The following is a 23,938-nucleotide window of genomic DNA, read 5'->3' on the forward strand; positions in this document are numbered from 1 at the left end:
TGTCTCTCCGTCTATCCCTCCTGTCTCTCAGTCTATCCCTCCTGTCTCTCCGTCTATCCCTCCTGTCTCTCCGTCTATCCCTCCTGTCTCTCCGTCTATCCCTCCTGTCTCTCCGTCTATCCCTCCTGTCTCTCCGTCTATCCCTCCTGTCTCTCAGTCTATCCCTCCTGTCTCTCCTTCTATCCCTCCTGTCTCTCCGTCTATCCCTCCTGTCTCTCCGTCTATCCCTCCTGTCTCTCAGTCTATCCCTCCTGTCTCTCAGTCTATCCCTCCTGTCTCTCCGTCTATCCCTCCTGTCTCTCTGTCTATCCCTCCTGTCTCTCCGTCTATCCCTCCCTGTCTCTCCGTCTATCCCTCCCTCGTCTCTCCGTTTATCCTTCCCTATCCTCCCTGTCTCTCCGTCTATCCCTCCCTGTCTCTCCTCTATCCCTCCTGTCTCTCTCTATCCCTCCCTGTCTCTCCGTCTATCCCTCCTGTCTCTCTGTCTATCCCTCCTGTCTCTCCGTCTATCCCTCCTGTCTCTCCTTCTATCCCTCCTGTCTCTCCTTCTATCCCTCCCTGTCTCTCTGTCTATCCCTCCTGTCTCTCAGTCTATCCCTCCTGTCTCTCCGTCTATCCCTCCTGTCTCTCAGTCTATCCCTCCTGTCTCTCCGTCTATCCCTCCTGTCTCTCCGTCTATCCCTCCTGTCTCTCCGTCTATCCCTCCTGTCTCTCCGTCTATCCCTCCTGTCTCTCCGTCTATCCCTCCTGTCTCTCCGTCTATCCCTCCTGTCTCTCCGTCTATCCCTCCTGTCTCTCCGTCTATCCCTCCCTGTCTCTCCGTCTATCCCTCCCCGTCTCTCTGTCTATCCCTCCTGTCTCTCCGTCTATCCCTCCCCGTCTCTCTGTCTATCCCTCCTGTCTCTCAGTCTATCCTCCTGTCTCTCCGTCTATCCCTCCTGTCTCTCCGTCTATCCCTCCTGTCTCTCTGTCTATCCCTCCTGTCTCTCCGTCTATCCCTCCTGTCTCTCCGTCTATCCCTCCCCGTCTCTCTGTCTATCCCTCCTGTCTCTCTGTCTATCCCTCCTGTCTCTCTGTCTATCCCTCCCCGTCTCTCTGTCTATCCCTCCTGTCTCTCCTTCTATCCCTCCTGTCTCTCCTTCTATCCCTCCCCGTCTCTCTGTCTATCCCTCCTGTCTCTCAGTCTATCCCTCCTGTCTCTCCGTCTATCCCTCCTGTCTCTCCTCTATCCCTCCTGTCTCTCCGTCTATCCCTCCTGTCTCTCCGTCTATCCCTCCTGTCTCTCCGTCTATCCCTCCTGTCTCTCCCTCTATCCCTCCTGTCTCTCCTTCTATCCCTCCTGTCTCTCCGTCTATCCCTCCTGTCTCTCCGTCTATCCCTCCTGTCTCTCAGTCTATCCCTCCTGTCTCTCAGTCTATCCCTCCTGTCTCTCTGTCTATCCCTCCTGTCTCTCAGTCTATCCCTCCTGTCTCTCCGTCTATCCCTCCCTGTCTCTCCGTCTATCCCTCCCTGTCTCTCCGTTTATCCTTCTATCCCTCCCTGTCTCTCCGTCTATCCCTCCCTGTCTCTCTCTATCCCTCCCTGTCTCTCTCTATCCCTCCTGTCTCTCCGTCTATCCCTCCTGTCTCTCTGTCTATCCCTCCTGTCTCTCCGTCTATCCCTCCCTGTCTCTGTCTATCCCTCCCTGTCTCTCTGTCTATCCCTCCCTGTCTCTCCGTCTATCCCCCTGTCTCTCCGTCTATCCCTCCCTGTCTCTCTGTCTATCCCTCCCTGTCTCTCCGTCTATCCCTCCCTGTCTCTGTCTATCCCTCCCTGTCTCTCCGTCTATCCCTCCCTGTCTCTCCGTCTATCCCTCCCTGTCTCTCCGTCTATCCCTCCCTGTCTCCCTCCTGTCTCTCTGTCTATCCCTCCCTGTCTCTCTGTCTATCCCTCCTGTCTCTCCGTCTATCCCTCCTGTCTCTCCGTCTATCCCTCCCTGTCTCTCCGTCTATCCCTCCTGTCTCTCCTTCTATCCCTCCTGTCTCTCCGTCTATCCCTCCTGTCTCTCCGTCTATCCCTCCTGTCTCTCAGTCTATCCCTCCTGTCTCTCCGTCTATCCCTCCTGTCTCTCCGTCTATCCCTCCTGTCTCTCCGTCTATCCCTCCTGTCTCTCCGTCTATCCCTCCTGTCTCTCCTTCTATCCCTCCTGTCTCTCCTTCTATCCCTCCTGTCTCTCCTGTCTATCCCTCCTGTCTCTCAGTCTATCCCTCCTGTCTCTCTGTCTATCCCTCCTGTCTCTCCTTCTATCCCTCCTGTCTCTCCGTCTATCCCTCCTGTCTCTCCGTCTATCCTCCCCGTCTCTCTGTCTATCCCTCCTGTCTCTCCGTCTATCCCTCCTGTCTCTCCGTCTATCCCTCCTGTCTCTCCGTCTATCCCTCCCTGTCTCTCCGTCTATCCCTCCTGTCTCTCAGTCTATCCCTCCTGTCTCTCCGTCTATCCCTCCTGTCTCTCCGTCTATCCCTCCTGTCTCTCCGTCTATCCCTCCTGTCTCTCCGTCTATCCCTCCTGTCTCTCCGTCTATCCCTCCTGTCTCTCCGTCTATCCCTCCCTGTCTCTCCGTCTATCCCTCCTGTCTCTCCTTCTATCCCTCCTGTCTCTCCTTCTATCCCTCCTGTCTCTCCTGTCTATCCCTCCTGTCTCTCTGTCTATCCCTCCTGTCTCTCTGTCTATCCCTCCTGTCTCTCAGTCTATCCCTCCTGTCTCTCCGTCTATCCCTCCTGTCTCTCCGTCTATCCCTCCCCGTCTCTCTGTCTATCCCTCCTGTCTCTCCTTCTATCCCTCCTGTCTCTCCGTCTATCCCTCCTGTCTCTCCGTCTATCCCTCCCTGTCTCTCTGTCTATCCCTCCTGTCTCTCAGTCTATCCCTCCTGTCTCTCTGTCTATCCCTCCTGTCTGTCTCTCTGTCTATCCCTCCTGTCTCTCCTTCTATCCCTCCTGTCTCTCCTTCTATCCCTCCCCCTGTCTCTCTGTCTATCCCTCCTGTCTCTCAGTCTATCCCTCCTGTCTCTCCGTCTATCCCTCCTGTCTCTCAGTCTATCCCTCCTGTCTCTCCGTCTATCCCTCCTGTCTCTCCGTCTATCCCTCCTGTCTCTCCGTCTATCCCTCCTGTCTCTCAGTCTATCCCTCCTGTCTCTCCGTCTATCCCTCCTGTCTCTCCGTCTATCCCTCCCTGTCTCTCCGTCTATCCCTCCCCGTCTCTCTGTCTATCCCTCCCTGTCTCTCCATCTATCCCTCCCCATCTCTCTGTCTATCCCTCCTGTCTCTCCTGTCTATCCCTCCTGTCTCTCCGTCTATCCCTCCTGTCTCTCCGTCTATCCCTCCCCGTCTCTCTGTCTATCCCTCCTGTCTCTCCGTCTATCCCTCCTGTCTCTCTGTCTGTATCCCTCCCCGTCTCTCTGTCTATCCCTCCTGTCTCTCCTTCTATCCCTCCTGTCTCTCCTTCTATCCCTCCCCGTCTCTCTGTCTATCCCTCCTGTCTCTCCGTCTATCCCTCCTGTCTCTCCGTCTATCCCTCCTGTCTCTCCGTCTATCCCTCCTGTCTCTCCGTCTATCCCTCCTGTCTCTCCGTCTATCCCTCCTGTCTCTCTGTCTATCCCTCCTGTCTCTCTCTCTGTCTATCCCTCCTGTCTCTCCTTCTATCCCTCCTGTCTCTCAGTCTATCCCTCCTGTCTCTCCGTCTATCCCTCCTGTCTCTCCGTCTCCCTCCCCTGTCTCTCTGTCTATCCCTCCTGTCTCTCCGTCTATCCCTCCTGTCTCTCCGTCTATCCCTCCTGTCTCTCCGTCTATCCCTCCTGTCTCTCCGTCTATCCCTCCTGTCTCTCTGTCTATCCCTCCCCGTCTCTCTGTCTATCCCTCCTGTCTCTCCTTCTATCCCTCCTGTCTCTCCTTCTATCCCTCCCCGTCTCTCTGTCTATCCCTCCTGTCTCTCTGTCTATCCCTCCTGTCTCTCCGTCTATCCCTCCTGTCTCTCCGTCTATCCCTCCTGTCTCTCAGTCTATCCCTCCTGTCTCTCCGTCTATCCCTCCTGTCTCTCCGTCTATCCCTCCTGTCTCTCTGTCTATCCCTCCTGTCTCTCCGTCTATCCCTCCTGTCTCTCCGTCTATCCCTCCTGTCTCTCCGTCTATCCCTCCCCGTCTCTCTGTCTATCCCTCCCTGTCTCTCCATCTATCCCTCCCCGTCTCTCTGTCTATCCCCTCCTGTCTCTCAGTCTATCCCTCCTGTCTCTCCGTCTATCCCTCCTGTCTCTCCGTCTATCCCTCCCCGTCTCTCTGTCTATCCCTCCTGTCTCTCAGTCTATCCCTCCTGTCTCTCTGTCTATCCCTCCCCCTCTCTGTCTATCCCTCCTGTCTCTCCTCTATCCCTCCTGTCTCTCCTTCTATCCCTCCCTGTCTCTCCTTCTATCCCTCCCCGTCTCTCTGTCTATCCCTCCTGTCTCTCAGTCTATCCCTCCTGTCTCTCCGTCTATCCCTCCTGTCTCTCCTTCTATCCCTCCTGTCTCTCCGTCTATCCCTCCTGTCTCTCCGTCTATCCCTCCTGTCTCCCTGTCTATCCCTCCTGTCTCTCCTTCTATCCCTCCTGTCTCTCCTTCTATCCCTCCTGTCTCTCCGTCTATCCCTCCTGTCTCTCCTTCTATCCCTCCTGTCTCTCCTTCTATCCCTCCTGTCTCTCCGTCTATCCCTCCTGTCTCTCCGTCTATCCCTCCTGTCTCTCAGTCTATCCCTCCTGTCTCTCCGTCTATCCCTCCTGTCTCTCAGTCTATCCCTCCTGTCTCTCCTTCTATCCCTCCTGTCTCTCTGTCTATCCCTCCTGTCTCTCCGTCTATCCCTCCTGTCTCTCAGTCTATCCCTCCTGTCTCTCAGTCTATCCCTCCTGTCTCTCCGTCTATCCCTCCTGTCTCTCAGTCTATCCCTCCTGTCTCTCCGTCTATCCCTCCCTGTCTCTCCGTCTATCCCTCCCCTGTCTCTCTCTTATCCTTCCGTCTATCCCTCCTGTCTCTCCGTCTATCCCTCCCTGTCTCTCTCTATCCCTCCCTGTCTCTCTCTATCCCTCCCTGTCTCTCCGTCTATCCCTCCCTGTCTCTCTGTCTATCCCTCCCTGTCTCTCCGTCTATCCCTCCTGTCTCTCCTTCTATCCCTCCTGTCTCTCCTTCTATCCCCCTGTCTCTCTGTCTATCCCTCCTGTCTCTCAGTCTATCCCTCCTGTCTCTCCGTCTATCCCTCCTGTCTCTCCGTCTATCCCTCCTGTCTCTCCGTCTATCCCTCCTGTCTCTCCGTCTATCCCTCCTGTCTCTCCGTCTATCCCTCCTGTCTCTCCGTCTATCCCTCCTGTCTCTCCGTCTATCCCTCCTGTCTCTCCGTCTATCCCTCCTGTCTCTCCGTCTATCCCTCCTGTCTCTCCTGTCTATCCCTCCTGTCTCTCCGTCTATCCCTCCCTGTCTCTCCGTCTATCCCTCCCCGTCTCTCTGTCTATCCCTCCCCGTCTCTCCGTCTATCCCTCCCCTGTCTCTCTGTCTATCCCTCCTGTCTCTCAGTCTATCCCTCCTGTCTCTCCGTCTATCCCTCCTGTCTCTCCGTCTATCCCTCCCCGTCTCTCTGTCTATCCCTCCTGTCTCTCCGTCTATCCCTCCTGTCTCTCCGTCTATCCCTCCCTGTCTCTCTGTCTATCCCTCCTGTCTCTCAGTCTATCCCTCCTGTCTCTCTGTCTATCCCTCCCCGTCTCTCTGTCTATCCCTCCTGTCTCTCCTTCTATCCCTCCTGTCTCTCCTTCTATCCCTCCCCTGTCTCTCTGTCTATCCCTCCTGTCTCTCCGTCTATCCCTCCTGTCTCTCCGTCTATCCCTCCTGTCTCTCAGTCTATCCCTCCTGTCTCTCCGTCTTATCCCTCCTGTCTCTCAGTCTATCCCTCCTGTCTCTCCGTCTATCCCTCCTGTCTCTCAGTCTATCCCTCCTGTCTCTCCTTCTATCCCTCCTGTCTCTCCGTCTATCCCTCCTGTCTCTCCGTCTATCCCTCCTGTCTCTCAGTCTATCCCTCCTGTCTCTCAGTCTATCCCTCCTGTCTCTCTGTCTATCCCTCCTGTCTCTCCTGTCTATCCCTCCTGTCTCTCCGTCTATCCCTCCCTGTCTCTCCGTCTATCCCTCCCCGTCTCTCCGTTTATCCTTCTCTCCGTCTATCCCTCCCTGTCTCTCCGTCTATCCCTCCCTGTCTCTCTCTATCCCTCCCTGTCTCTCCTGTCTATCCCTCCCTGTCTCTCCGTCTATCCCTCCCTGTCTCTCTGTCTATCCCTCCTGTCTCTCCGTCTATCCCTCCTGTCTCTGTCTATCCCTCCCTGTCTCTCTGTCTATCCCTCCCTGTCTCTCCGTCTATCCCCCTGTCTCTCCGTCTATCCCCCTGTCTCTCTCTGTCTATCCCTCCCTGTCTCTCCGTCTATCCCTCCCTGTCTCTGTCTATCCCTCCCTGTCTCTCCGTCTATCCCTCCCTGTCTCTCCGTCTATCCCTCCCTGTCTCTCCGTCTATCCCTCCCTGTCTCTGTCTATCCCTCCCTGTCTCTCTGTCTATCCCTCCCTGTCTCTCCGTCTATCCCCCTGTCTCTCCGTCTATCCCCCTGTCTCTCCGTCTATCCCTCCCTGTCTCTCCGTCTATCCCTCCCTGTCTCTGTCTATCCCTCCCTGTCTCTCCGTCTATCCCTCCCTGTCTCTCTGTCTATCCCTCCCTGTCTCTCCGTCTATCCCCCCCTGTCTCTCCGTCTATCCCTCCCTGTCTCTCCGTCTATCCCTCCCTGTCTCTCTGTCTATCCCCTGTCTCTCTGTCTATCCCCCTGTCTCTCCGTCTATCCCTCCCTGTCTCTCCGTCTATCCCTCCTGTCTCTCAGTCTATCCCCTCCTGTCTCTCCGTCTATCCCTCCCTGTCTCTCCGTCTATCCCTCCCTGTCTCTCAGTCTATCCCTCCTGTCTCTCCGTCTATCCCCCTGTCTCTCCGTCTATCCCTCCTGTCTCTCAGTCTATCCCTCCTGTCTCTCCGTCTATCCCTCCCTGTCTCTCCGTCTATCCCTCCCTGTCTCTCAGTCTATCCCTCCTGTCTCTCCGTCTATCCCCCCTGTCTCTCCGTCTATCCCTCCCTGTCTCTCTGTCTATCCCTCCTGTCTCTCCGTCTATCCCTCCTGTCTCTCCATCTATCCCTCCCTGTCTCTCCGTCTATCCCTCCTGTCTCTCAGTCTATCCCTCCTGTCTCTCAGTCTATCCCTCCTGTCTCTCCGTCTATCCCTCCTGTCTCTCCGTCTATCCCTCCTGTCTCTCCGTCTATCCCTCCTGTCTCTCCGTCTATCCCTCCCTGTCTCTCCGTCTATCCCTCCTGTCTCTCCGTCTATCCCTCCCTGTCTCTCAGTCTATCCCTCCTGTCTCTCCGTCTATCCCTCCTGTCTCTCCGTCTATCCCTCCTGTCTCTCCTTCTATCCCTCCTGTCTCTCCGTCTATCCCTCCTGTCTCTCCGTCTATCCCTCCTGTCTCTCAGTCTATCCCTCCTGTCTCTCAGTCTATCCCTCCTGTCTCTCCGTCTATCCCTCCTGTCTCTCAGTCTATCCCTCCTGTCTCTCCGTCTATCCCTCCTGTCTCTCCTTCTATCCCTCCCTGTCTCTCCGTCTATCCCTCCCCGTCTCTCCGTTTATCCTTCCGTCTATCCCTCCCTGTCTCTCCGTCTATCCCTCCCTGTCTCTCTCTATCCCTCCCTGTCTCTCTCTATCCCTCCCTGTCTCTCTCTATCCCTCCCTGTCTCTCCGTCTATCCCCCTGTCTCTCCGTCTATCCCTCCCTGTCTCCGTCTATCCCTCCCTGTCTCTCTGTCTATCCCCCTGTCTCTCCGTCTATCCCTCCCCTGTCTCTCCGTCTATCCCTCCCTGTCTCTGTTTATCCCTCCCTGTCTCTCCGTCTATCCCTCCCTGTATCTCCGTCTATCCCCCTGTCTCTCCGTCTATCCCTCCCTGTCTCTCTGTCTATCCCTCCCTGTCTCTCCGTCTATCCCTCCCTGTCTCTCCGTCTATCCCTCCCTGTCTCTCCGTCTATCCCTCCCTGTCTCTCCGTCTATCCCTCCCTGTCTCTCCGTCTATCCCTCTCTGTCTCTCCGTCTATCCCTCCTGTCTCTCCGTCTATCCCTCTCTGTCTCTCCGTCTATCCCTCCCTGTCTCTCCGTCTATCCCTCCTGTCTCTCCGTCTATCCCTCCTGTCTCTCAGTCTATCCCTCCTGTCTCTCAGTCTATCCCTCCTGTCTCTCAGTCTATCCCTCCTGTCTCTCCGTCTATCCCTCCTGTCTCTCAGTCTATCCCTCCTGTCTCTCCGTCTATCCCTCCTGTCTCTCCTTCTATCCCTCCCTGTCTCCGTCTATCCCTCCCCGTCTCTCCGTTTATCCTTCCGTCTATCCCTCCCTGTCTCTCCGTCTATCCCTCCCTGTCTCTCTCTATCCCTCCCTGTCTCTCTCTATCCCTCCCTGTCTCTCCGTCTATCCCTCCCTGTCTCTCCGTCTATCCCCCTGTCTCTCCGTCTATCCCTCCCTGTCTCCGTCTATCCCTCCCTGTCTCTCTGTCTATCCCCCTGTCTCTCCGTCTATCCCTCCCTGTCTCTCCGTCTATCCCCCCTGTCTCTCCGTCTATCCGACCCCTGTCTCTCCGTCTATCCCCCCTGTCTCTCCGTCTATCCCTCCCTGTCTCTCCGTCTATCCCTCCCTGTCTCTCCGTCTATCCCTCCCTGTCTCTCCGTCTATCCCTCCCTGTCTCTCCGTCTATCCCTCCCTGTCTCTCCGTCTATCCCTCCCTGTCTCTCCGTCTATCCCTCCCTGTCTCTCCGTCTATCCCTCCCTGTCTCTCCGTCTATCCCTCTCTGTCTCTCCGTCTATCCCTCTCTGTCTCTCCGTCTATCCCTCTCTGTCTCTCCGTCTATCCCTTCCTGTCTCTCCGTCTATCCCTCCTGTCTCTCCGTCTATCCCTCCTGTCTCTCCTTCTTCCTCACTCATTTTCTCTTCCTCCCTCCCTCACTCTCCCTATTTTCTTTTGTGGTTTCTCTATCTCTCTGTCCCTCCCTCTCTCGGACTTTCTACAGGCCACCACCAGGCAGTCCCTGGGTTGTGTCATCAGGCTCCAAATTAACAGATTGCAGAGAGAATCATGGATAGAAGATGATGGGGAGGGGTGTGTTTGTGTGTGTGGGGCAGGGGGAGGGGGCGGGGGGTGTAGAATGAGCGTTTCCATGACGACTGCACAGGGCTCCGGTGTGTTGCATCACGGACCAAACACTGTGTGCGTTTGTGTGTGTGTGTGTGCGTCACTGTGTGTGTGTGTGACGGTGAGTGTGTGATAGAGAAAAAGTGTACGTGAGAGTGTTACAGTAATGGCTCCTGCACTCGGGAACGCCACCATTTTCTGTTGCCTGCTCCAAAAAGGATGAGACAGGGGCTATCTGCCTCCACACACATTCACCCCACACTCACACCGCATGTGTCTCCCGGTGCACACACGTGTACGCGAGTGACACACGTGACGCATATACACTTCTCTTCCCAGTCGTCTCACATCCTGTGTGAGCAAGTGTGAGAACAGAATAATGGTCTTGTAGGTGTGAATGGCATTTCACCTGTCTAGGCTAGCTACACAGTCAAGTAGGAGGACAACAGGTGCAGTGTGTAGGTGTAGGGTAATAGAGATTACTGTCCAGGTGAATCAGACCCAGAGTTCCCAATTACATTCCTATATCTTAGTCATTCAGCAGACCCTCTTAGCCAGAGTGACCTACAATTAGGGAAGGGAAGACTACCACATAGCATGACTCTCCCAGGTAAAACCTTGAAGTATGACCTATAATTACTTACTATAGAAGTTAAATAATTCAATATGTTCAAAAGCTGCTTTTCTGTTCCGGAATGGTGTGGGAGTATCACAACAACAGAATGGTGTGGGAGTATCACAACAACAGAATGGTGTGGGAGTATCACAACAACAGAATGGTGTGGGAGTATCACAACAACAGAATGGTGTGGGAGTATCACAACAACAGACTGGTGTGGGAGTATCACAACAACAGACTGGTGTGGGAGTATCACAACAACAGAATGGTGTGGGAGTATCACAACAACAGAATGGTGTGGGAGTATCACAACAACAGACTGGTGTGGGAGTATCACAACAACAGACTGGTGTGGGAGTATCACAACAACAGAATGGTGTGGGAGTATCACAACAACAGAATGGTGTGTGAGTATCACAACAACAGAATGGTGTGGGAGTATCACAACAACAGAATGGTGTGGGAGTATCACAACAACAGAATGGTGTGGGAGTATCACAACAACAGAATGGTGTGGGAATATCACAACAACAGAATGGTGTGGGAGTATCACAACAACAGAATGGTGTGGGAGTATCACAACAACAGAATGGTGTGGGAGTATCACAACAACAGACTGGTGTGGGAGTATCACAACAACAGACTGGTGTGGGAGTATCACAACAACAGAATGGTGTGGGAGTATCACAACAACAGAATGGTGTGGGAGTATCACAACAACAGACTGGTGTGGGAGTATCACAACAACAGAATGGTGTGGGAGTATCACAACAACAGAATGGTGTGGGAGTATCACAACAACAGAATGTTGTGGGAGTATCACAACAACAGAATGGTGTGGGAGTATCACAACAACAGAATGGTGTGGGAGTATCACAACAACAGAACGGTGTGGGAGTATCACAACAACAGCATGGTGTGGGAGTATCACAACAACAGAATGGTGTGGGAGTATCACAACAACAGACTGGTGTGGGAGTATCACAACAACAGAATGGTGTGGGAGTATCACAACAACAGAATGGTGTGGGAGTATCACAACAACAGAATGGTGTGGGAGTATCACAACAACAGAATGGTGTGGGAGTATCACAACAACAGACTGGTGTGGGAGTATCACAACAACAGACTGGTGTGGGAGTATCACAACAACAGAATGGTGTGGGAGTATCACAACAACAGACTGGTGTGGGAGTATCACAACAACAGAATGGTGTGGGAGTATCACAACAACAGAATGGTGTGGGAGTATCACAACAACAGAATGGTGTGGGAGTATCACAACAACAGACTGGTGTGGGAGTATCACAACAACAGAATGGTGTGGGAGTATCACAACAACAGACTGGTGTGGGAGTATCACAACAACAGAATGGTGTGGGAGTATCACAACAACAGAATGGTGTGGGAGTATCACAACAACAGAATGGTGTGGGAGTATCACAACAACAGACTGGTGTGGGAGTATCACAACAACAGAATGGTGTGGGAGTATCACAACAACAGAATGGTGTGGGAGTATCACAACAACAGAATGGTGTGGGAGTATCACAACAACAGAATGGTGTGGGAGTATCACAACAACAGAATGGTGTGGGAGTATCACAACAACAGAATGGTGTGGGAGTATCACAACAACAGACTGGTGTGGGAGTATCACAACAACAGACTGGTGTGGGAGTATCACAACAACAGAATGGTGTGGGAGTATCACAACAACAGAATGGTGTGGGAGTATCACAACAACAGACTGGTGTGGGAGTATCACAACAACAGAATGGTGTGGGAGTATCACAACAACAGAATGGTGTGGGAGTATCACAACAACAGAATGGTGTGGGAGTATCACAACAACAGAATGGTGTGGGAGTATCACAACAACAGAATGGTGTGGGAGTATCACAACAACAGAATGGTGTGGGAAAATCACAACAACAGAATGGTGTGGGAGTATCACAACAACAGACTGGTGTGGGAGTATCACAACAACAGCATGGTGTGGGAGTATCACAACAACAGAATGGTGTGGGAGTATCACAACAACAGACTGGTGTGGGAGTATCACAACAACAGAATGGTGTGGGAGTATCACAACAACAGAATGGTGTGGGAGTATCACAACAACAGAATGGTGTGGGAGTATCACAACAACAGAATGGTGTGGGAGTATCACAACAACAGAATGGTGTGGGAGTATCACAACAACAGACTGGTGTGGGAGTATCACAACAACAGACTGGTGTGGGAGTATCACAACAACAGAATGGTGTGGGAGTATCACAACAACAGACTGGTGTGGGAGTATCACAACAACAGACTGGTGTGGGAGTATCACAACAACAGAATGGTGTGGGAGTATCACAACAACAGAATGGTGTGGGAGTATCACAACAACAGACTGGTGTGGGAGTATCACAACAACAGACTGGTGTGGGAGTATCACAACAACAGACTGGTGTGGGAGTATCACAACAACAGAATGGTGTGGGAGTATCACAAAAACAGAATGGTGTGGGAGTATCACAACAACAGACTGGTGTGGGAGTATCACAACAACAGACTGGTGTGGGAGTATCACAACAACAGACTGGTGTGGGAGTATCACAACAACAGAATGGTGTGGGAGTATCACAACAACAGACTGGTGTGGGAGTATCACAACCACAGAATGGTGTGGGAGTATCACAACAACAGAATGGTGTGGGAGTATCACAACAACAGAATGGTGTGGGAGTATCACAACAACAGACTGGTGTGGGAGTATCACAACAACAGACTGGTGTGGGAGTATCACAACAACAGACTGGTGTGGGAGTATCACAACAACAGAATGGTGTGGGAGTATCACAACAACAGACTGGTGTGGGAGTATCACAACAACAGAATGGTGTGGGAGTATCACAACAACAGAATGGTGTGGGAGTATCACAACAACAGAATGGTGTGGGAGTATCACAACAACAGAATGGTGTGGGAGTATCACAACAACAGAATGGTGTGGGAGTATCACAACAACAGACTGGTGTGGGAGTATCACAACAACAGACTGGTGTGGGAGTATCACAACAACAGCATGGTGTGGGAGTATCACAACAACAGAATGGTGTGGGAGTATCACAACAACAGACTGGTGTGGGAGTATCACAACAACAGAATGGTGTGGGAGTATCACAACAACAGAATGGTGTGGGAGTATCACAACAACAGAATGTTGTGGGAGTATCACAACAACAGAATGGTGTGGGAGTATCACAACAACAGACTGGTGTGGGAGTATCACAACAACAGACTGGTGTGGGAGTATCACAACAACAGAATGGTGTGGGAGTATCACAACAACAGAATGGTGTGGGAGTATCACAACAACAGAATGGTGTGGGAGTATCACAACAACAGACTGGTGTGGGAGTATCACAACAACAGAACGGTGTGGGAGTATCACAACAACAGAATGGTGTGGGAGTATCACAACAACAGAATGTTGTGGGAGTATCACAACAACAGAATGGTGTGGGAGAATCTCAACAACAGAATGGTGTGGGAGTATCACAACAACAGAATGGTGTGGGAGTATCACAACAACAGAATGGTGTGGGAGAATCTCAACAACAGAATGGTGTGGGAGTATCACAACAACAGAATGGTGTGGGAGTATCACAACAACAGAATGGTGTTGGCGTGTACCGGTCATTAAGAAAATTAAGACGTGTAGACCGCTGATTGGCCAGCTCATTCTCCTCTAGACCGCCGATTGGCCAGCTCATCCTCCTCTAGACAGCTGATTGGCCAGCCCATCCTCCTCAGGAGTATGACATCATACTCTATGATGAAATAGCAAGCTTTTTTTTCTTCTTAAATGGTCTGTTTGAGATACAAGTTTGAGTTGGGGTCTTTGAAGTGTTTTTTTTTAATGCTTGGGTCACAAATATGAGCATAGGACGAGTCCATAACATTATTTGGGTATGAGTTAACAGAATATGAACTTTTAAAAGTGATATTTTCACTGGACAGTTAGCTACTTTAAGATAATCTGATTGACAACCATAACACTAGGGCTGAGTACCCTGGTGAAATGGTATGTCTTTGAGAGCGATGTTGGAGGTGTGTGTGTGTGTGTGTGTATGTGTGTGTGTGCTCAATCAGCGTCTACCGTGCTGTGGGTGTGAAGCCATTTTGATTAGAACATTAGCAGGACACCATCACCCGAATGCACACCCGCGGAGAGTGACGACAGACAAGACAGAGGACACGCGCTCTCTCTCGTTCCTCTCTCCCTCCCTCCTTCTCTTCCTCTCCATCACCTATTCCCTCTCACACTCTCTCTCCCTCCCTGCCCATACCGACTCCATGTCTCTCTCTTTCCCCATTTTCTCTCTCCCTCTGTTCTGACATGTTGCCGTATGGCCATGGCCTAGGCAACACAAACGTTGAAATAACGGAACACATGCTGACGTTTGGAGACCAAAGCGCACAGCCCCGCAACCTGGCAGATTCCTCCATGTAAAACAACTTACCCTCCATTGGAACACGGGCTTAAAAGTTCTGCGTCTTCAGACACACAGTAAACGGGTTAGGAGCTATAACATTCACTTCGGCCAGACGGATACAGTAGCAAGTAGGTTGAGTTAAAACTGGACATGGAACATGAGTGGTTATTTGGGTAAACTGGCCTCAGTCGCATCTATTTCCTTCTGCACAGCGGGATAGCAGCTGGCCTGACACACACACACACACACACACACACACACACACACACAGCCGTGAGGCAGCGTAGCGTGGTGCTAACCCGGGCGGGCGGGCGGTCGCAGTGAGAGATGTGAGGGTCTCCACAGACCAGGGATGGTTATAGCGGTCCATTAGCGGCTGCTCTGAGCCCAGAGGAGAAATCTGGGTCAGAACCGTGTGTGTGTGAGAGAGAGAGAGTGTGTGTACATGCGTCAGTGAAAATGTGTGTGTGTCTTCATATTAGCCCTATCCTGGTTAGTCATGCCCTCCTCCATTAGCCCTTCATGGAACTCTCACTTGACTTCATCATCATCGTCATCATCACTCTCTTTTTCTACTCCTCTTTCTTCTCCAAACATGTGTCAGTGGTAACACATTACGTATGACTCAGACGGTGTACAAGACAAGAGAGAGAATTGTCATAATATCTGGGCTGGGGGATTCAGAGTGTGATCGAAGGAGAGAGGATACGACAGGAAACGGGGGGAGAAAATGACATCCTCACAAGCCGTACTCTTACACGCCCGCACGCACACCGTGGAATAATGAGCACGGAGGATCTGCTACTGTAGGAAGCTGGCTGACTCTAACGACAGCTTAAGACAGTATAACTGTGACTAGCTATTGAGGAAAGCACTATATTCATTGTTTCAAGACTTTCCCATAGTCATCGTCCCTGTGCTGCACTAGTAAGTACAACATCATCCATGCCCCCCCTTCTAATATGTCCAATGCATATCACATTTTCATATATCAAAGTACATCTCAACTCCACAATACCGCACCCACCGGAGTTGAGTGCAACTTGGAGTGAACCTCCGACTTCTTCAAAATGTCAATTCTTAAACCCGTGTACCTATGTTTGTTCTCTGTTGCGGGCCATGCTGTTCACTGAAGCCCATACTTTTTCAAATAAAACGTCAATCAAATACAACCACCGACTGTTTCCTCGTTGCTGTTGCTCGAAGATTGCAGTCGGTGGTTGTATTTTATGAAAAGGTATGGGATTTCAGCAAACAAAGAAAGGCACTCAACAACAGAGGACAAACACCGAGTGTGAGTATACCAAACCTTAGGAACACCTTCCTAATATTGAGTTGCACCCCCCCTTTTTTAGCCTCAGAAGGTGTTGAAAATGTTCCACAGGGATGCTGGCCCATGTTGACTCTAATGCTTCCCACAGTTGTGTCAAGTTAGCTGGATGTCCTTTGGGTGGTGGACCAATCTTGAGACACACAGGAAACTGTCGAGGATGAAAAATCCATCAGCGTTGTAGTTCTTGACACAAACCGGTGCGCGCCTGGCCAAACCCTGTTCAAAGGCACTTAAATATTCTGTCTTGACGATTCACCCGCCGAATGGCACACATACGCAATCCATGTCTCAATTGCCTCACAAGGCTGAAAAGGTTTAAAACGTTTAACAATCCTTCTTTAACCCGTCTCCTCCCCTCCATTTACACTGATTTGAAGTGGATTTAACAAGCGACATCAGTAAGGGATCATAGCTTTCACCTGGATTCACCTGGTCAGCCTATGTCATAGAAAGAGCAGGTGTTCTTATTGTTTTGTACACTCAGTGTATGTACACAGTAAAGGTTAAAGAATTTAAAAAAGAAAAATGGAAGCATTGACTTCACAGCAACTTGCGGATGTGGTATCGTGGAGTTGAGATGTGCGCAGTGCATTCGGAAAGTATTCAGACCCCTTCCCTTTTTACACATTTTGTTACGTTACAGCCTTATTCTAAAATGGATTAAATACATTTTCCCCCTCTTCAATCGACACACAACACCCCCATGACGACAAAGCAAAAGCTGTTGAATTGTTTTTGCAACTTTATGATAATAAAAGAAACTGGAATACCTTATTTACATTAGTATTTAGACTCGAAATTGAGCTCAGGTGCATCCTGTTTCCATTGATCATCCTTGTGATGTTCCATAAGGCACCTCAAGGACTTTCAGACCATGAGAAACAAGATTCTCTGGCCTCATGAAACCAAGATTGAACTCTTTGGCCTGAATGCCAAGCATCACATCTGAAGGAAACCTGGCACCATCCCTACGGTGAAGCATGGTGGTGGCAGCATCACTGCTGTACCCCATTATTCTATATCGACATTATTGAAAATGAATCTAAACGTTTTTATATCGTTACTGAGCGAAGTAGTTCAAAAAAAGTTTTTAAAAAGTTTTTAAAAAGTTTCCAAATGCACTGTACTTGGCTAATTCTCTTATAGACATCACCAATTAAAAAAGCGTACTTTCTATTCTACATACAATAACAAGGTTAAAAATGAGTTGTTACAACAAACACACGCAGCAATACAACCATAGCTATAGAGCAGAGTATTCAGAGGGAACAGGCCTGAAAATAGTCAATTGTCCCAGACACCCAAACACAGAGCAGAACACTGAGAGTGGGGCAAGAGGGGTAAAGAAACTAGGCCATGGAAATGGGGTTTGGAGATCCAGCTCCGTGTACATAGCAGACAGAGGAGACGTGATCGAGGAGAGGAGAGGGGGCGAAGAGGAGAGGGGACGAAGAGGAGAGGAAGGAATGACCAGTCTGACAAGGGCACAGAGTATTTGGGAGGTGTGAGGTTGAGCTTGGCCTTAGAGTGCGGTTGACCATCGAGGTTATTGTTAAAGAAAGGCAGAGCCGGAAGCAAGGTGCACATCCACTTATCATTCTCCAGCTGTTGCCATCTTATTCAAACCACATAAATTATTTTGTGTTACTGCTTTCTGTTACACATGCTAAAGTATTGAAGCTGTATCAATGCACACTCAGACGCAGAATGTCTTACCCTGGTCCTCTGTCGTACCTCCTTCCTACAATCACAGTAACAATGGACATGATGGAAATGATTAACCAATGGACCCTTTATGGGATGAAAATATGTCTTTGTCCCAAATGTCTCCCTGTTCCCTACATAGTGCATCACTTTTGACTCGTGGTCAAAAGGAGTGCACTGTCAAGGGAATAGAGTGGCATTTGGAACGCATCCTATACCTGACCATGAATGATTGGTTCGAAGCAACTTCATCCTGCAGTTCTGTATTTGAGGGCAGACGTGTCCATACCTTAGGTTTCTCATCCATAATCTGTTGTCGGATGTCGTTCTGCTTCTCCAGTAGCCTCTCCATTCTCTTACTCTGAGCATCCTCCAACTACACACAGACAAACACAGAGGTAGGCGAGAGTAAGGTGTAGCCACTACATACCGTGTAACACAAACAAATCCACAGGCACGGACGGACACTCACACAGACGGCGGAGGGCGCGTGTCTTGCCGGTTCCTGCTTGACTTTGCTTTTTTAAAATGTCTATTTTTGCATTAATTCTTACTTTGTTTGCTCAGAATGTTTGTGCGATCATTTCCTACAAACACTTCTGGATCATGAATAGGAAGCTACACACATCTCTAAGCCTCCCAGATCTGGAGTACTACATTTGCCTCTTTGTTCCCGGCACAGCGGGCTTACCTGTCGCTCCTGGCCGAGATGACCAAAGGCAACGCTGGCGATGAAGAACAGAAAGGAAAGGGGGACTGCGAGCTAAGACGAAAAGACGGGCTACACGGCCTCCACTCCCTAGTATCTTGATGGCTAATGTCCAATCGCCGGAAAATACATTTGTGAACTCAGATCAAGGCTTCAATCGCAGAGGGACGTCAAGGAATGCTGTGTCTGTTTTTACAGAGACATGACTTACGGCCAATTAACTCGACTCTGCTATTCAACCAGATGGATTTTCCATTTTCCTTATGGACCCGAATGGCGGCTTCTGTTAAGAGTAGGAGGGAGGGGTATGCTTCCTCATCAACAATTCCTGGTGTACTGAAGTTGAAAACATCCCGAGGTCCTGTTCACCCGACCTGGAGTTTCTGAAGCTAAAATGCTGACCTCACTATATGTCAAGAGAATTCACGTGTTATTGTCACAGCTGTGTACATACAGTAACACCACAAGCAAGCATCAAGGTGGCACTCATCCAACTACACAAGAACATTAGCCGGCCAGAAACCTCTCACCGGGAAGCAGTCTTTATTGTCACGGGAGATTTTAACCAAGCAAGATTAAAACAAATTCTTTCCAAATGATCACCAACATGTTTCCTGCCCCATGCATCCAGCCCCCTCTGTGCTGGACCATGTGTACACAAACATCAGTTATGCGTACAAAGCCCCCCCCCCCCCCACCCCGTCTCTCTGTTCCTGCTCCACATCTACACATCTACATCCACATCTGCAACTGAAGAGGGAGCCCCCCAACAGAGAACAGTGAGGCGCTGCGCTCAATGCTGCATGGCTCTTTTGAGAATACTGATTGGAATATGTTCAAAGATTCATCCGCCCTGGACTCGTCGATTAACACTGAGGAATGTACACTGAGTTGTACAAGAAACAAATGAGGAACACCCGCTCTTTCCATGACACAGACTGACCAGGTGAATCCAGGTGAAAGTGTAGACGGGGAGGAGACAGGTTAAAGAAGGACTTTTAAGCCTTGAGATAATTGAGACATGGATTGTGCATGTGTGCCATTCAGAGGGTGAATGGGAAAGAGAAAAAATGTAAGTGCCTTTGAACCCGTATATGGTAGTAGGTGACAGGCGCACTGGTTTGAGTGTGTCAGGAACTGCAAAAGCTGCTGGGTTTTTCACTCAACAGTTTTCTGTGTGTATCAAAAATGGTACACTACCCAAAGAACATCCAACTAACTTGACACAACTGTGGGAAGCATTGGAGTCAACATTGGCCAGCATCCCTGTGGAACACCTTTGACCCATTGTAGAGTCCATGCCCAACAAATTGAGGCCGTACTGAGGGCAAAAGGAGGTGCACCTCAATATTAGGAAGGTGATCCTAATGTTTGGTATACTCACACTCGGTGTTTGTCCTCTGTTGTTTGTCCTCTCAGTGTACATCAGTCATAGGCTTCATTAGGAAATGTGTTGATGATGTTCTACCCACAATAACAATCCAGACATAACCCAACCAAAAACCCTGGATGAACGGAGAAATCCGTACCATGCTGAGAGACTGTACTGCAGCATTCAAGGACTGGCAACAATCTCCACAGCCTGTTGTCTAACCTAAAATAACCTACAATTACTTTAACAATAAACAGTCGCTGTGACTCATAACACAGGTACCCCCCTGGGGTGTGTCCTCAGCCCTCTGCTGCGTGGCTTTGCATGACACCAACTCCATCATTAAGTTTACTGACAATACCACAGTTGTAGGCCTGATAATCAACAAGGACGAGTCAGCCTATTGGGAGGAGGTAAGTGAACTGGCATTGTGGTGCCAGGACAACAACCTTTCCCTTAACGTCAGCAACACAAAGGAGTTGATTGTTGACTTCAGGAAGCAGAGGAGGGAACACCCTTCCGATCCACATCAACGGGACTGCAGTAGAGAGAGTCAGCAGTTTTAAGTTCTTCAGCGTCCAGATCACAAAGGACTTGACATGGATCAACAATACCACCAATCTTGTAAAGAGGGCGCAACAGCGCCTCAACTTCCTAAGGCGGCTGTAGAAATTTGGCATGCCACCCCGGGTCCTCTCCAAATGCTACCGCTGCACCATCAAGAGCATCCTGACCGGTTGCATCACAGCCTGGTATGGAAATTGCTCCGCCCACGACCACAAGGCCTTTCAGCGGCTGGTGGAGACGGCGCAGTACATCACTTGGACTGTGTTTCCATCCATCCAGGACGTCTAATTGAAATGTGCCTGAATAAGTCCTGCAGCATCATCAAGGACCCCACACACCCCAGCCTACGAGCTGTTCACTGCCTTACCGTCGGGCAGACGGTATCGGAGCATGAGGTCTGATAGAAACTGTCTCTGAGCCTGTTGGTATCTACAAGCCATCAGACTGCTGAACACTTGAACTGGACGGACCACCTGCTCTGATTCTCCGCACCTTAGCACACACACACCCACCCACACACACACACACACTCATGCTACACATAGCTCACAACTGCTGCTACCAGACCCTTCCGTGATACATGTGTAAATATTGTATTATAAATTGTGCCTTCCTGTATTATACTTACGCTAACATGTTTCTTCTATTCTATTGAGCCATTTACTTTATATTTGTATTCTTATGTTTTATTATTAGTTGTGCTTGCAACTAAATAAATCCCAATGCATTTCAATGGCAAAAAAGGCCAGTAGACTTTAGTTGTAAAAAAAAAAATCTAAATAATCACCAAACCAATGTTGAGATGTTCAGACAGACCAATTTAGATTGCTTGTCAAAGGATATTTGATACTATGTATACTTTTGGAACTATAACCATTTAAAATGTGCGTAAATTAACATGTGCTTGAATGAGAACCATAGGAATACAGTGGTTGATATTCAAAATGGTCCTGCCCCTTGGTTAATTAAGCTACACGACCAACTTTAAAACATTCAGGCTATCTTAACTTCAAATTTTCTGAAACCTTTAAAAACTATAAACACCCAACCTGGGTCCCAAGTTGCGCAGCGGTCTAAGGCACGGCATCATTTTGTGATACTCAATTGGTAGTTACAGTCTTGTCCCATCGCTGCAACTCCCGTATGGACTCGGGAGAGGCAAAGGTCGAGAGCCATGCGTCTTCCCGAAACACGATCGCGCTACAGCGCGATGGGACAAGGACATCCCAGCCGGCCAAACCCTCCCATAACCCGGATCGACGCTGGGCCAATTGTGCGCATTACATTACATACATTTTTGTCTTAAAACTCACCAACAGTAACTCTTGAACCGGTCAAGCTAGAGACACCAAACCAACTGTTACATGTTCAGGCGATCCTTTCTAATCAATCAGCTAAACAATCAATCCATTTTTAAATCTTACCGACTTTGTCAACTATAACCAGTCATTACCATTACTACTGCAGTCACTACCATAACAACAACTTATTTCAAAACCATAAATACTTTAAAACAAGCTAGCAAGCACACCACATTTTCTTCAGGAAAACATACTTTTCTAGTTTCTTATTGTTGTTGCATTGTCGCGAAGGAACGTGCAAAGTAAGAATTTCGTTGGACGTGTATCCTGTACATACAACTGATACAACTTGAAACACACACAGACACACACACACACACACAAACACACAAACTTACCCGTTTGATATACTGCACCACCTCATTGACAAACGACCTGTTGATTTCCAGCTTCTCTCTGTGAACATCGAGAGGCGTCAGCTCTTACATCACCTTAACATTCCTCAACTCTAACCTAACTCTAACTCTAACTTTAACAATCAACACTCCTAACATTCCTGGTTCCAATCTAGCTCAAAGGACCGTAACATAAAAGTCGGTAAGTCTGCCTGATGACCTGTGACACTTTCTAGCGTTAAGTCTTTCTGTCAAAAATAGCGGCATCATTTGATTATACTGCATGTGCTTCGAGCAGTCAGATGAAGCATGAGCCTTCATCGCCATCTGGTGGCCTTGTGCACATACAGATCAACGCACGTGTCAGGAGGCCTCCTCCTCAACCCCATCTGCTTACTCTTCTGTCACGTTCTTGTTGTTGGCCTTTGCTTCATTAATCTTCTCCTGTCTTTTCTTGTCCATCTTCTTCTTCAGGTCTTTCTTTTCCCTGTGGAGAAGGAAGGTGAAACAATCGCCCCGTGTAGTCGATGTGCCCTTGAGCAAGGCACTTAACCCTAATTGCTCCTGTAAGTCACTCTGGATAAAAGTAAGTGTGTGTGTGTGTGTGTGTGTGTGTGTGCGTGTGTGTGCTTACTTGTCACAGATGTCTCGGATCTTCTTCAACTGGGCACTCTGACATTCCTCTGCTATGGTTGTCAACTTCTCCACCAGCTGGAGACACAGTAAACAGAGAAAAATACCACTGGTTATCCTACAGTTTGTCTCTCATGAGATATGATCCCTGACTCATGGCTTCTGTTTAACTCAGGCCTGATCTGTTGACTTTGGAGAATAGAATTGGTCCAGTCAGTATTGTTCTCTTCTGCATGGATAAACCCTGACACCTCGTACACAGAACCGTGACTACACTCAGCATTTCCATCTACCGTAGCAGTAGTGGAGCACTGGGACGTCTTTACACTGATCTAAGGTCAGCAAAGCAGATGGAGTAATAAAGCCCAGAGGGGAGCCCGCTCATTAAACACAAGCCAAGGCTAGCATTATACTGAGTTGAGTGTTACCGCATTTGATGCTGATTCAATGCAAATAAAGTATGTACGCTGAAATGAGTTTATATGCTCTTGTCCTCTAGTATCACTCTGCTTGAGGATAGGGATTAGGTGTGTGTGTGTACCATTTTGATGTGTTCTTTCTTCTGGTACTTCTCGCTGTAATACTGCTCCTGTCTCAGTGTGAGTAGCTGTTGTTGCTGCTGCTCCTTGAGCTCAGAGAGTCTCTGACTGGACTCCTGGTCCAACACACACAGCTCCTGCTCCAGGGACGACAGACACTGCTCCGACCTACCACACACACAAATACAGCACACACTGAGGTCGACACACACATGGAGGTAGGTAAGTGCTAACAAACACAAACACACATACACACACACACACAGTTATCTGTGGAAGGCTCTAGCCACTGAGCACCCACATGGAAGAGAGAAAACATGACCGGAGAGCGAGAGACGTAGAGACCGACACATAGTGAGAGAAACAGAGGGATACAGGAAGAAGGGCAGGGAGGAAGAGTAGGAGGAGAAAGAGGGCCACCTACCTTTTCTTACCGTCTCGTTTGTGGCTCTTCTGCAGCGCGGAGCGCCTGCGCTGGTGCTGGTTCTGCAGCTCTGCAGCCCTGGCCGTGTGCTCCTTGATCAGCTCGCCGGTCTTGCGGTGGTGTTTCCTGACCAACTCCTTCATCTCTTTATACTGCTTCCTCTGCTCCCTCACAAAGCCCTTCTGCTGCTTCAACTCCTCCAGGGTCTGGGCCTCCATCTCTGGAAGAAGGAGGGAGGATCGAGGGATGGAGGGGAGGAAACGAGAAAGGGAGGGAGGGAGGGGGAGGACATGAGTGTTTGACTTTCTACCTGTATTGGTTCTGTTCCATTACAGATCGTGTGCATCGTTCCCTCATGTTTCAGATTGGCGATGTCATGCAATCTGTTTACATGAATCGATCGAGGGTGGCCGGGCAGGTAGCCTACTGGTTAGAGAGTTGAGACCGGAGGGTTGCCAGTTCGAATCCTGGGTCTGGTGGGCAATACGAGTCCTACGAGTCTGGTGGGTTAATACGAGTCCTACTACAGTCTTACCTGTAAGAACACTCTGGATTACATCCTCAGTCTTCACTGCTGGTTTCACTGAACCTGATACACAATATATACACTTGTT

At 49.7% G+C, this 23,938-nt stretch overlaps 1 protein-coding gene across 3 annotated transcripts in view; it reads right to left on the reverse strand.

Annotated features, from left to right (window-relative positions):
* The window catches only part of LOC112241085 (1-phosphatidylinositol 4,5-bisphosphate phosphodiesterase beta-1), a 239,217-nt gene that overhangs the window by 18,434 nt on the left and 196,845 nt on the right, over positions 1-23,938 (reverse strand). Inside the window, exons 26-33 of one of the 3 annotated variants that reach the window (XM_042321858.1) lie at positions 23,860-23,913; positions 23,325-23,544; positions 22,903-23,068; positions 22,363-22,439; positions 22,126-22,215; positions 21,732-21,789; positions 17,674-17,760; positions 17,397-17,421 (exon numbers count right to left, since the gene is read on the reverse strand). In XM_042321858.1, the coding sequence (XP_042177792.1) occupies positions 17,397-17,421; positions 17,674-17,760; positions 21,732-21,789; positions 22,126-22,215; positions 22,363-22,439; positions 22,903-23,068; positions 23,325-23,544; positions 23,860-23,913 (777 nt within the window). Of the gene's footprint in view, positions 1-17,396; positions 17,422-17,673; positions 17,761-21,731; positions 21,790-22,125; positions 22,216-22,357; positions 22,440-22,902; positions 23,069-23,324; positions 23,545-23,859; positions 23,914-23,938 lie in introns of those variants that run through there. The other 2 variants (XM_042321857.1, XR_006083419.1) reach the window with 2 other exon arrangements.

Source organism: Oncorhynchus tshawytscha, linkage group LG05 (assembly GCF_018296145.1).
Source record: "Oncorhynchus tshawytscha isolate Ot180627B linkage group LG05, Otsh_v2.0, whole genome shotgun sequence".
Classification (NCBI taxonomy): Eukaryota; Metazoa; Chordata; class Actinopteri; order Salmoniformes; family Salmonidae; genus Oncorhynchus; species Oncorhynchus tshawytscha.